Below are 14134 nucleotides of genomic sequence, written 5' to 3'. Positions count from 1 at the left end.
GATACTTTTCTGAGAAAATTATAATCTTTAATTTTCAAAATAAGCAAATATGATATTCAGGGCAAAAACAATTACTTCTCATAATCCCCAAAGAGGTACTAAATATTGCTTCTTAGTACCCTTATAAATAACTTCTGGCAAAAGAAACAAACGAAAGCCACCCCCAACAGTTAGTGGTCTTTTGTTCAAGATGTCTAATACTTACTCCAAGTGCTCATTTACATACTAAAATATCACAATTTTCTTGAATTTTAATACTGATTTTTAAGTTATTTGATATGATTACAAAAAATTAACTGCCCACTACAAAATAGCACTGCTGATGGCTAGACTTGAACAATGACTATGTCAGGTCTGGCCCCAACCTTGTTTCTTGACTAATAATTTAAGGGGTAAGACAACCAAGTATATCTGCATAAGACAAGAATGTAGATTGACCCTCAATGTAAGAATAAACCGTGCAAGTGGGTCTGGTGGCACAGCCTTTAATGCCAGCTGCTTCAGAGACTGATGCAAAAGTATATCAAGTTCAAAACCTGCCTGGGCTAAAGTTCAAATCAACCAGGGGCAAATTAATGAAACCCTTCTCATCTGAAAAGAAGCAGAGGGCTAGGCCCACTATGAGAACATCTGCCTAGCAGGACTGCATAAACAACACAAAGAAACATGGAAGACTTAAAATGGAAATTAATATAATTTCGGCTTTACTTCTTTACAATTGTCCTGGCTTGACAGAACCACAGAACAGTGAAAAGTAAAAATGCTCACCAGTTACTACCCTAGCAGTCCAAATGCAAACTAAGGACAACTTAGTTATGAGTAGTAGCAGCAGAGCTGGAGAAAGCTCCACTTTGAAGGTCTAATAGAGTTTGCTGATTATATTCAAAGACATCCCAGTACTCAGAAGGTTGAGGCAGAAAGATCAGAAGTTCAAGGTCACCCTCAGCTACATACTGAGCTTGGAGATAACCTGACCTACATGAAACTCTATCTCAAAAAATAATAAACGAATAGGAAAACAAACAAACAAATCACAAATCACCAGGCAGGACATGATGGCTCACACCTAGTATACTGGAGGGGACTGTCCATGAGTTGGAGGTCAGCCTGGGTGCAGTGAGTGATTGTCCCGAGCCAAGAAGAGCCATCTAAGATCATGGAGCTGCACCTCCAAGCAAAGCATCATCCAGCTGATCTGATGATTTATACCCCGGAATAGAGGATCGAGAAGGCACAAGATTCTCACCTGAGTATCCAGCTGTTTTCTACTCTACATTAACTGTACATGACCTGGGAAGGGGTAGTTTATACAGGCCAAGGAAGACTGTATCTATGTGGATATGAGGGAGCCCTCATCCTTGCTGGGTAAAGGCTTTTCAGGTGTGGCCTTTTTTATCAGTGGGAAGAGAAGCAACCATATCCCTTCAATAATCCCTTACCTATGCTCTGAAAGGAAACCCAATAAACTCATTGGTTTCTAAAGAGTGAACTTTGGTAGGATTGTGCTTCCATTTGCCATTGGGACTTTAAGAGAAGGAGTAAATGTTACTTACATCTCTTCCCGGGAAGGAATTTTAGTAACACTAGGTTATAAAGTGAGTTTCTGGACAACCTGTATCACAGAGCAAGCCTGAAAACCCATGGAAAGGACTATAAAATGACACCAAAGTTTGAGACTGAATTCTAGGTTGGATGTGGTTCTCAACTTTCCTGATGCTGTGGCCCTTTAATATAATTCTTCATGTTGTAGTGACCCCCCAACCATAAAATTATTTTGTTGACACTTCATATTTGCAATTTTTTATTGTTGTGAATTGTAATGTAAATAGCTGATATGCAGGGTATCTGATATGTGACCTTTGTGGGGGTCTCGATCCAAAAGTTGAGATCACTGTGATAAGGTCACTTAGTAGGAGAAGATAGATGTTATACATACAAATGTGGGTATCTTGCTTTCAGGGAAAAAGAAGTGCCAAGAAAATGATACATGTTTCTAGGCAATGTTACGTCCTACTGGCATCTGTGATCATAAAAGGAATTAGTTCTGCTGTGTGAGTATCTTCCCAGCAATGCCTGTGTTCTGAAATATCTAACAACGAGGTAAGTTCACCTAGGGTCCAGGAGCTTGCTGATGAATAAAACACAAGCAGGAGGGCCAATCACTATAGTCCAAAAGAGATCTGAACTATCTTTACAAGCACAGAAAGAGAAGAGAGTACAGTATAAAACAAAACTTAACATATTGTAATAACCATGCAAAAGTTACTCCTCACAATGAGGGTTACTGATGTGTTCACACCTAAAAGATGACTGGTTATTTGAACTGACATCTTCAAAGCTACACAGAGGAAGATAGGAACTATTAATTTTGAAATGTTTTTTTCTTAACATTGAAACTATAAAATATTTAAACTATTCTGCAATATTTCCAAGTAGGATGATAAAAAAGATCTTACCTCATGATTGTAATCCAAGATTCCTTTTAAAATTTTCTTTAAATTACTAATCTGTTTAGAGAGAAAACACTGGGTGAAAGGCAAGCACAGACCACAGTACAGAGTGACAATAAAAACTCAAGTGAATCATCTGCCGTGGACCCTCCTCAGACAGTTAAGTTTGCATTGGATTAAATGTGCCATATTCTGCCAGTCATCCTTGTGATCTGGCTGAATTTGTTCAATGTAAGTATTCAGTATGTTAGTTGTGATTCTTCCTTATATGAAATGCTTGGGATCAGATACGTTTTGGATTTAGGGTTGGCGATGCTCAACCCCTAGCTAAAACAATATACCCGAGAAAATACAGCCCGAGGTTATTGAATAAAAGAGGCTGAATTTTTCAGTTACAACCTTCTGCTTTAAAACATTTTAAAAAATATTTACTTTATGTGTATGAGTGTTTTGCTTGCACGTATGTATGTATGTATGTATGTATGTATGTATGTATGTATGTATGTGCACCATGTGCGTGCCTGGTGTTCTCCAAAGTCAGAAAAGGATATTGGATCTTGGAATGGGAGTTCAGATGGTTCTGAGCCACCATGAGGATTGCTGGTTCCCTAACCTAGGTCCTTGCAAAGTAACAATGTAATGAGTGCTCTTAACTGCTGAGCAATCTCTCCATCCCCTGAAAATATCTATTTTTAAGAGAGAAATAAACTGAAAAGTTGCTTACTTATTAAAAACAACAAAAAAAGCAATGTGTGCTTGCTTATGCCTGTTAATCCAAGAGATAAGGGCAGGAAACTGAGTTCAAGGCAGATTTTGGCTATACGGTAATCTAAAAATAAACAAAACCAAGCAAAACAAACAAACAAAACACAAGTATCATAAATAAAATTAACATTTTCTATTTCTGGAGAAATTGTATTTGGAAAATACATTATATATTTCCCTTTTTGCTCTTCTAAGCTGTTTGTCATACAACACCTGAAAGTGGAATACTTTAAAACTGATACAGTATTTAAAATAGTGGTTTTCCCCATGGCAAAATGCTACATTATCTAATTTTAACCAATGGTATCATACAGTTTAATAATCAATCCATAGCAAGGTTAAAGTAATTGCCATAAAGAATAAATGGTAGAGCTACAGTGTGAGCACAGGTTTCTGATTCCAAAATCCAGCCTTTAATAGGTTTTACTGACTTACAGTACAGCATATCCTGGCAAGCAGTATGTCAAGTTACTACTAATCTTCAATTCCAGATTATTTTACTATAGGCTTCCTAAATAACCCTTAAACTCACTGGAAATAGCAGATGAAAAAACAAAACAAAACAAAAACATTACATATCTGGTGGTTTGAAAGAAAATGGCCCTGATAGGGAGTGGTACTATTAGGAAGTATGGTTTTGTTGAAGTGTGTCATTGTGGGGGCGGGCTTTGAGGTCTCCTTTGCTCAAGCTATGGGTAGTACACAGTTGCTGTTAGTATTCAGTACTGGCTTGTCCTTTGAGGTCCTGGATACAGGATACATTCTCAGCTGCAGCCACTAAGAGCACCATCTGTGCATATTCATTATGTTCCCTTTCAAAAGGGCCCTGCTCACCTCCCATTCCTCTCCCTCCCTCTCTCTCCCTCCCTCCCTCCCTCCCTCTCTCCCTCCCTCTCTCCCTCCTCTCCTGCTGCTCCTGTCTTTGGAGGTCAGGCTCCCTGTTTCCCTTTTCCCTTTTTATGATCCCTTTCCCTAATAAAAAAAAACCCTCTGCTTGAACCCTGTTGCAAGGCTTCTTTAGGCTCTCCTGGCATCTCCTGTCCCTGCCAGTTTGAGGCACACCAGGACTCTGAAACCCAGTTCACATAGGAGAGCCCCACTTCTATGGATCGCTGGGTCCTTCCATCTAAATCTTCATGATTGATCAGCCACTCTACCTTAGACTATTCCCGTACCTAAGGTATTCCCACAAGTGAGAACTCATCTTGTTTCTTGACTTTTGGCCTCCTAAAGTCCTGGCATCAGGCAACCACAGCTCTCTCGGGCTCTGAGCCCGTGGCCCTCACCCTTTGCATGATGACCCACTGGGTGGCCTATGCCAGTCTCTTTCTCGGATCCTCTGGCCCTTCAGTCTCAGCCCCTTAATTGACCAATCACCGAGGCAGCTTGTACCTTTCTCAATCAATCGATCGATCCTTGCTCGATAAAAGCCACTGGCTCTTGTTCTGCCTCACTCATGTGGAATAAGCCTACCAAAAATCTGCTTCCCATCACTTGTAATCACTTCATGCTGGGACCCTACCCATCTGCTTCACCTTCAATAGATCTGTTTTCTTCCACCTGCAACAAATCTGCTTTTCATTTACTGATGGCTTTGCCTTCCATGCCTAGCCAACAATTGGGTCTCTGGTGGGGTTATCCACCTCTGACCATTCCCCTGGATGTGAGGCTTCCTTTCTCTAGCAGTTCTTGCCTTGCCTTCTGGCTCTTCTCAAAGTCCTGGTACCGGGCAACTGTGTCTCTCTTGGGCTCAGAGTCTTTGGCCCCCACCCTTTGACTGATGACTCACTGGATGGTCTGTGCCTGAATTCCTGGGACAATAGGAATTGCAGACCCATGGGAGCTGTGTCACCTGGATGTTTTTTGGAGACCCACTGACCATTCCTAATCAGCTACTGTTGCAGCTGTTGGCCACAGAGCTGGTGGCTCAAGGCTACCAAACATGTCTGGGTGATGTTGTGATAATGGGAAAAGATCAGGTGCTTTAAGCCCTAAGGAGTGGATCCACCAAGAACGACATTTTGCCAGGGCCATACCTGATGGTTCAGAAGAGCCTGGACAGTGAAGTGAAACAGCCAGCTAGCTCCTCTAGGATGTGGCTGGCACCCCAGCTTTCCCAGGTACCCCAAAGATAAAGCAATGCCCCCCAGGAAGTAGTCTTGAGAACATGGTGTCTTCATCCCTGCCTCACCAGGTACCCCTTTCTAACTTACCTTTTTATAATAAAAGGGAGGAATGTTAATATTCAGGCATTTGTACTGGCCTGTCCTTGGGGTTCTAATAGGATACACCCTCAGCTGCAACCACTAAGTGCACCACCTGTGCACATTCACTGTGCTCCCTTTTAAAAGGGCCCTGCCCACCTCCCATCCTCTCTTTCTTTCTCTCTCTCTCTCTGTTCCCCCCTCCCTCCTCTCTCCTGCTGATCCTGTCTCCAGAGGCTGGTCTCCCCCTTCCCTTTCCCTTTCTATGATCTCTTTCCCAAAAAACAAAACAAAACCCCTCTGCTTGAACTCTGTCAAATGCTTCATTCTCTTGAGGGCAACTTTTCTTAAATTACAACAGTTGCTTCCCTGTTGCCTATGGATCAAGATGAAGAACTGTCAGCCACCTATCTAGCACCATGTCTGCCTGCTTCCCAACATGGACTAAGCCTCTGAAACTGTAAGCCAACCCCAATTCATTGTTTTCTTTATATGAATTGCTGTGATCATGGTGTCTCTTCACAGCAATAGAAACCCTAAGTAAGACAATATACAATACAAACATTTAAAAGATTTAACAGGTATAAATACAAAAAGAAATACCTTTAACCTCCAATTGTCTCCCACTTCAGTTTTGATTCTGTTTAGCCAATTATCATCAAAATATACAGGATCTCTGCAAGTAAAGGAAAACTGGATTAAGATCATATAGTCACAGCCAGAGTTGTTACAGAGAAACTTTGTTTTGAAAAACCAAAAAAGATCATGCTTACAAAAATACCCAATTCCATTACATGTCATCATCTAAGAAAGTCATAAAAATATGTATACGCCACATATTAGTCATTAAATAATTCATGAACCCAGATGTAACAGCACATTTTCTAAAATCAATTTGATTAGTTTTGGTAATAAATTAGTTATATAAGACATATTACAACATGGATATTTTATTTTAAATCAAAATGTACAATGTTAATATATTCTAAAAGTGATTTATAGTTGAGTAAACAAAACTAGAATTGTTGATAGCATAAAAACATTAAAAAACAAGACATCATTTTAAAAAGACACACTATCTCAAAAAAGTCAAATGAGTCAAACAGGGTAGACCCCAAATACACACATCCTTATTTTTCCTAGGAAATCCTTCTATACTTATATTTTAAGAAAATATAAGCAAAAAACCAAAAACCTATCCAAACTTCTTAAAACTTACAAGTTTTTTCAAATAGAAGCTATAAGAAATGATTTGTCCTAGACCAATGGAACATCTGTTTGTCTGATCTAGCAAGTAGTAAGCCCAAGATCTTTCCCTATCACAACTGTATCTATTCAACCAAAATACAGATGTTAGTGGGAGAGGGGAGTAATCTACATTTCAATTTTTACTGTAATTGAAATTCAATCAGTAATTTTATCCCAGTTAATTTTAAAACAAGTAACTGGCTACTTAGGATTAAAATTTTGTTACAGAACTAAATGCACTTATTTAGGTAATAAGTATGTTTTAAAAAGTTGTAAATTCTATATCAAAATCATTTTGAACCTATATTTAATCACTATATAACAACTTATCTATCTATCTTTATAAAATTCATTTTTATTATTTTAATAATGGGTATGTGTATGAATGAGTGTGCACATAGAGGTAAGAAGAGAGCAGTAGATCCCTGGAATTATAGGCAATTGTGAACCATCTGATAGGGTGCTGGGAACTGTACTTGGTCCTCCGGAGGAGTAGGAAGCACACTTAACAGCTGAGCCATCTCTCCAGACTCCTAATTCATCTACTTTTTTTTCCTTTAAACAGGGTTTCACTATGTAGCCTGGCTGGCCTGGAACTCAGTATGTAGACTAGGCTGTCCTCTACCTTAGAGAGATCCATCTGCCTCTGCCTCCCGAGTGCTGAGATTAAAGCCATGTACCACTACACCCAGTCATTTATCTACTTCAAAAAACAAGATTAAGATATAGTTCACATATCATATTATTCATTGATAATATACAAATCACTTCAGAATACAATACTGACAGAGTTGCACAACCATCGCCATCATGTTAAAGTTTCTGTCTTCACAGGTGACGGAGATGGCTCAGTGGGTAAAAGTGTATATTGGATAGCTGTGATGGCTGGAGCTTGAATCCCCAGTACCCATATAAAAGCCAGGAGCAGACGCATGTGTCTAAACCAAGCATCAAGGGAGGAGGGTCCATGGGGGAAGAGGTTTGGGGGAGTGGAGACAGGTGGATCACATGGTTGACACAGTGAGATCAAACAATACAAAATTATGAGAGTCCCTGTCTCAACCAAAGTGTGAAAGTTATCAAGGTTTGGATGACATCTACATATTCATTCATGGAACATGAGCACCCTTGCACACAAGAGAAAGGGGGAGGGAGGGGAGAATAAGATAAACATGGCAGGACAGCCTCCAAAGCCACAGAGAAATCCTGTCTCGAAACAAAACAAACAAAAACATTGTATCTACTAGCACCTTTCTCATTTTAAAAAATTTCCCACCTCTGGAAACTACTAATCTCTTTGTTCTTTGCCCTGAACATTTTAATGAACAAAACAGTAAATCATATGATCACTGATGTCCTATTCTCTCAGTATGGTTCTAAGGTTTTCCTGTAATGTCCATGTATCAGGATTTGACTTTGTTTTGGATATAAGGCCAAGCACCACATAACATGTCCATCCATGATCAGCTACAGTGAACCCACAACACTGTATGGTCTACTTTGTTTGCACAAGATGCCTTTCTCACCAACTATCTATGGTAAGTGACTACTACATTATGTTTATCCACTCATCAGCTGACAGATATTTGGGTAGTTTTACTTTTCAGTCATGTACTGGTTTTTATATGGACATGGTTCATTTGGGATGGAAATGCTGAGTCACATAATTCTGTTTAACATAAAACTTCCTTTTTGAAGTTTTAGCTCTTATATTTGGGTCTCTGATCCATTTGTATGCAATAGGAGAGAGCTAACTTCATTAACTGGCATATGGACAGCCATACTCATCTATTTTTGTTTTAAATTTAATTTGGTGTTTCTATGAAAGGTTTTCTACACCAAGAGAAAACACTTTAGGTACTCTGATAACAAAGAAGAGGAGGTGTACATTAGTACTTAAAAGATGGATGGGCCTCATAAATACTGGAAGAAGAATCTAGACTTCTTTCTTCTACCCATCTACACCATTTTGTCTCTGTGGACCAACCTCTTCCCGTTTCTCCCAATACAAAACTGGAAATGGCTATAGATATGCTCTAAGTCTTTACACTTTCTAATTAAGACTGGCTGTTATTGACTCACTATAAATGCCCAGCAAGCTTCAGTCAAAGTCTATTTTCATCCTCGATCCTATTACATGTGGTTAAAAAGAGGGACGGCTGCAAGTAGGACAAATACATCCATCATTGGGGAAAGAAGCACTGCACCTGTCAGAGAGGCGAGCTCTCGGAGAAGTGGGCTTCCAAGAATTGTGTAGACATGTCCTGCTGCAAGCATTCTCTTTGTTTAAAATCTCTTATAAAATAGACAACGCAAAGAAAAAGGGGATTCTACTACTATAGCAAAAAATACAAAGATCAATTCACACATTAGAAAAATTTAAAAGTTATTTTTGACAGTTAAGTCATCTGAAAGGTACAATTACTGGCAGTAAAGTATTAATCTTTCATAGTCTGGTGTATGTGGTTGATTGCTACAAGCCATAGGCACTGAACAAGAAAGTCCCTTTAAAAATACTTTACCTACTGGATTTGCAAAAAAAGAAAAAATGCTTTAAAACACTTTTGGTTTAGATAAAGTAGGTTTGTGGTACTATAAATAGGTAATTATATCTTCAGGGTGCTGAGTTCATCAATGAATTATGGGGTATTAGGAGGACTGAATAAAGAATGAAGATCACTGGAGGCAAATCTTTGAAGGGTATTATTTCCTCTCTAGGCATTTCTGGCTTTTCTGCTTCCTGTGACATCAGCAACTTTGATCACCCATATCCTCCTTCAGCCACAATATTTTTCCTTACCACAGGTTTATAGCAGAACAAGCAGACCATGAACTAAAACCTCTGGAAATGTGAACCAAAATAAGTCTTCTTTTATTTATTCATTCATTCATTGGTTCAAGTTTTCTTTTTGAGACAGGATCTCATGTAGCCCAAGATGGCTTCAAACTCATTTATTTTGGAGCTTGATGCCAGCCTTGAACTTCTGATCCTCCCATTTCTGCCTCCTGAATACTGCAACCATGCTGGGACAAATGACCTAACCGGACGTATGCTGGTCAAACCCAGTGCCTTGTGCAGGCTGGGCAAGTGCTTTACCACTGAACTGTATTATATCTCAATCCCTCCTCCATTAAAATTGTTTCTTTCAGGTATCTGTCACAGCAACCAACGGAAAGCTAACTTAAAAACATTACAGGTAAGAACTATCAGACTCAGAAAAGAAGCAATTTCCCCAAGTTCAATTAAGTTAAGTAGCAGAATTGAGAACACATTTTTTGTTAAAACAAATAAGCAGAATTCACACAAATGATTCTAGCAAACACTAACATCCAGTGGCCTCATCTTAGTAAACTGTTACAAGTTGAAAAAAAAACATCATTCATGGTGCCCTCTATTTAGTTATTCCATCCAATACCTCATGCCTGCCACAAGGAGTTTCCCAATACATTTTAGCAAAGTAGTTAGCACATATTTAGTAAGTTTCTAATCTACTACCTCAGCAAAACATAGCAAGAATAGCAGTCTGTACATCAGGCATGGTAGCACAAAGCTATAATCCTAGCATTGTGAGGCAGATGCTGGGACAGAAGGAAGGTGAGTTTGAGGCCAATCTGGGCTACATAGTAAATTCCAGGTAAATCTGAGCCATGTAGCAAGACTCTCTCAAAACAGAATACTCACCTGCAACTTTGTTTTCTACTCTTTTTCCCTAAAGGGGCTTACAAATAGCAATAAACTTTGACTCTATATGCAGGCCTCTGGTGAGAGTCAGAGTTACATTTTAACTATAATTACTATGCTATAGAGATCCATGAAAGAAATATGCCTCTGATCTGCAAGCTACATGCCCAAGGACAGATAGTTCCTGAAATGCTGAAGGTTCTTGTTTATTGGGGATAACAGGCCACATGTTTCTCATTCCCCTAAGCAAGCTTGTTTGACCCATCTGCACTGGATGTGTTTGATCACATAGGGGCAGGAGGCACACAGGAAGGAGGAAATACGTCAGAATGTCCACTTGCCCCTGACTGGATGTAGGCTGGAGCTTGCCCCAACTGAACCTGATGGGAAATACTTAAAACTGCTGTAAACCCTTATTCGGGGACATTTCCTGGGAACCTGGGTATGAACCTGACCAGAGTCCATCCACCTGGCCAGTATTTAACTAAAGCTTACTTTAAACTGTGGTAATGGTCTTAACTCTCTATCAGTAGGATTAACACCTCTAGCTGTGACTTTTGCTTAAGCAGTTTGTAATTCCATAAAATTTCTAAATATCCCCTAATTAATGGTTTTGGGCTAGGATCAAACGGCATAAAGGCAATTTCTCATAACTCTTTAAAGATTATGGCTTTATATGGATACGTAAACAACTAAATAATCTCATTGAGAATGTTTTTCACAAGTAAACTATTTGCCTATGCCCTGACACCTGTTAAAAACCATCTCAATAACCAACAGTGCATTTATCTGCCTGTAATTACACTTGTAACAGCTCAGATGAAGATCCTTAGTGTTAGACAAAATTTTTATCAGATTATTGGTCTGGACTGAGCTTATACTAGGCCCAGCAGAACAAACCAACATCTAGTCACACATCAGCTAGCCAAAAGTAAGATATTAAACTATCTAAGAATTCATAAGAATGTAAGACAATCTAGTTCTAGCTGGTATGATAAGGTAGTGACCCTCTGCTTTAACCTTCAGAAAAAAATGTAACCAAAATGATATGTTCTTTATCCAGCTTCTACACTCTCTGGCCTTCTGTTTATGAAACCAATCTCTATTGCCAGAAACACTGGAGCACTTATTATATAATGAGGTATTGCCAATTGTGGCATCAGCTTTAAAGTCAAGCTAGATCTTTAACTAAACCTATTGTGATTTTATCCTAGGTATGACTATTTTCCTAATGCCTTTCTGAAGTTTTGTGTTTGGTTTTTGAGATAGTGTCTTGCTATGTTCCTAGTGGCTTTTCGAATGCCCAAGATGTATGATAATTATGATAATACACTATCATAATTAAATTTCATAGCCATAATGACAAGAGAAACAGAGAATTTCTTAGTCTCCACTGTGTCAAAATATTGAAGTAAGCAATACAGGCATGTGTAGGATAGTTTTTAAACCACAGGTGAACAACTTAGGCTACTGTAACATGCCTGAGGATCAAGGAAGACACCGCAAAAGAGTACTAGTGAATAAGGTCACAAGGGCTACAAAGAGCCAAAATCATATACTGCTGCTAAGTGCTGTAGCTCTTACTACAAATGAAATGGAGAAAAGCAAGTAATAGAACTACAAGTCAAATTTAAAGTATTGCAAGCAGAAAAGCACTAAAGGTGAAGAAAAATAAAGAATGGGAGAAAAATCTTTGCCAACTACTCACCAGACAGGGGATTAATATCTACAGTCTTTAAAAACTAAGGGCAGGAGCTCAGCTTTGCTTATGAGCTATGGAACAGCAGCCACCTCAGTAGCATGGCAGCTGACCCACAGCTCATGAAGCTAGTTGACAAAAAGACAAGGGCCAATTTTTTCATAAGATAAAATGGTAAAAGAAATCTTACTGTTGAATAATCTGTCCCCACCAGAGTACTTTGTTCATGGTACTAAGGGTAAATAATCTCCACAAAAGCTCTAAATTGTGGGATGATAAATGCAAAAAAGGTTTTTTTTTGTGGTTGGAACAGTTCTGATTTCTTCAGATATGCTGAAATGGCAACATGTGATACAACTTTGGATGTATTTGCTACATTCAAAAAATGTACTTAAGCAGACAAATTCTTGGTAGTTTTGGGACCACATTATGATAGTTTTCAGTGAATATGAGAAATGATTTCATTTATAAAATTAAGTGTCAAAGTAAGAGTCACTGAAGCTTCTTGGTTGGCACAAGACACAACTTCATAACTGGGTGACATTTAGTAGTAAATCTGAGAATCTCAAATCAATGACAAACCTATAACACAAAAGTTGTGACATCTAGTTTGAGGCATTTTATATTTTCAAAGCTTTTATGGCCAACCTCAAAAAGATGCAGTCCATCTTGGACATCCTCAACACTCAAGCCTCTCACCTAGTTCTTGGCAAATTTTTCTACAGATCCATGGACAAGCAGTTCAATAGAGGTGAGGTGAGGTAGGGGTGGGGGTGGGGGTATTGGATATGGGATTTGAAAAAACCAGTACAGCAAAATGCCCCATATACAATAAACATCTACCAAGTCTCAATCCAAACCAGAGGCACTGTTTCCTGGGGGACAGAGATGCTCATCAGCTGAGCCAGGTCAGACTGCAGGTGCTGCTGCTTACACACTAGAGCACTGGTGGGCTTTCCCTCCTCTTTACATCATTTCATAATTCAAGGACTCCATTAGCTACAGGAATTCTGAACATAGCTGGGCTCGTGAGGTCAAAGGGATGGATGGGAGAAATGTAGAGAAAAGGACACTGATCACAGCAGGCAGCACATGCGCACACATGGTCCTCTTTGGTAAAGACACCACACAGTAGGGCATGCAGGAAACACCTAACATCTTAAAGGAACAGGGCCTGTCTTAGAGAAAGGAAAATGGTGTGTACAGAGCTCTGTCCAGAGTGTGAGCTTTTAGAGCAGATAAAACTGATGTGAAAATTACTTGATACTGAAACTTCACAACTTCCTCAAAATGTGGTTTCACAAGGCGCTAAATGTATTTCTTTTTTACAGCTTTCTAGAACTTTTTGACATATGATTTTCTTGGTATTTGTGAACCTGGATAGGTTGAAGGGTATTTGTTAACTTTATTTGATTTTTTAAAAGTTTTTTGAGACAGGGTTTCTCTATGTAGTCCTACACTGTACGTCAGGCTGGCCTTGAACTCAGAGATCTGCCTGCCTCTGACTCTGTCTCTCAAGTGCAAGGATTAAAGGTATGTGCCACCATTGCCTACTGAAAAACAGTAGAGCTAGCTAGCAGTGATACTTTACATTTTATTTTAACTGTTTACAGGTTTTCTTTTCTAAATCTCAGAATATCCATTTCTTTAAAACGGTTTAATGTATACAAAAGAGGAACGTTACAGTAATAGGTCATAACTATTACCTAATGATGAGGTTTTGAAAAAACAAAAAACTAGAATGCTTGCATGTACTTAAGATGCTTCAGATTACATGAAAATGCTGGGCTTAACATTTAAGGATCACAGAATTAAAAGAAAAAGTAAACCACTCCTTTGTATTCAATTACCTAATTGGGTACCACTGGGAGATGAAGTACTGGAGCTTCATGTTTCTTTCATTATGATGATCATAGTCACTAAAAATGACTCATGTTTGGCCAACCTATGAAATCCACGTTGATTATTTGGAAAGGGCTTTATAGGGGTTCTTAAGTAATCCAGCACAACAGGCATGGAATGGAATAATTAAGAGTTTGGCCTTTCTTAGGGAGAATTCCTAATCATAAGTCTCCAATGTGGAAAT

General features: G+C 38.9%; 1 protein-coding gene across 5 annotated transcripts in view; it reads right to left on the bottom strand.

The window, feature by feature from the left end:
• Hook3 (hook microtubule tethering protein 3) overlaps positions 1 to 14134 on the bottom strand; it is an 84080-nt gene that overhangs the window by 55205 nt on the left and 14741 nt on the right. For 3 of the 5 annotated variants that reach the window (XM_013110839.3, XM_005066577.4, XM_040731797.1), the window contains exons 3-4: positions 6023 to 6095; positions 2457 to 2507 (exon numbers count right to left, since the gene is read on the bottom strand). In XM_013110839.3, the coding sequence (XP_012966293.1) occupies positions 2457 to 2507; positions 6023 to 6095 (124 nt within the window). Of the gene's footprint in view, positions 1 to 2456; positions 2508 to 4607; positions 4722 to 5251; positions 5411 to 6022; positions 6096 to 14134 lie in introns of those variants that run through there. The other 2 variants (XM_021225150.2, XM_021225151.2) reach the window with 2 other exon arrangements.

Source organism: Mesocricetus auratus, unplaced genomic scaffold, assembly GCF_017639785.1.
Source record: "Mesocricetus auratus isolate SY011 unplaced genomic scaffold, BCM_Maur_2.0 Super-Scaffold_100026, whole genome shotgun sequence".
Classification (NCBI taxonomy): Eukaryota; Metazoa; Chordata; class Mammalia; order Rodentia; family Cricetidae; genus Mesocricetus; species Mesocricetus auratus.
The sequence above is the reverse complement of the archived record's forward strand: the minus strand, read 5'-3'. Positions and strand labels throughout refer to the sequence as shown.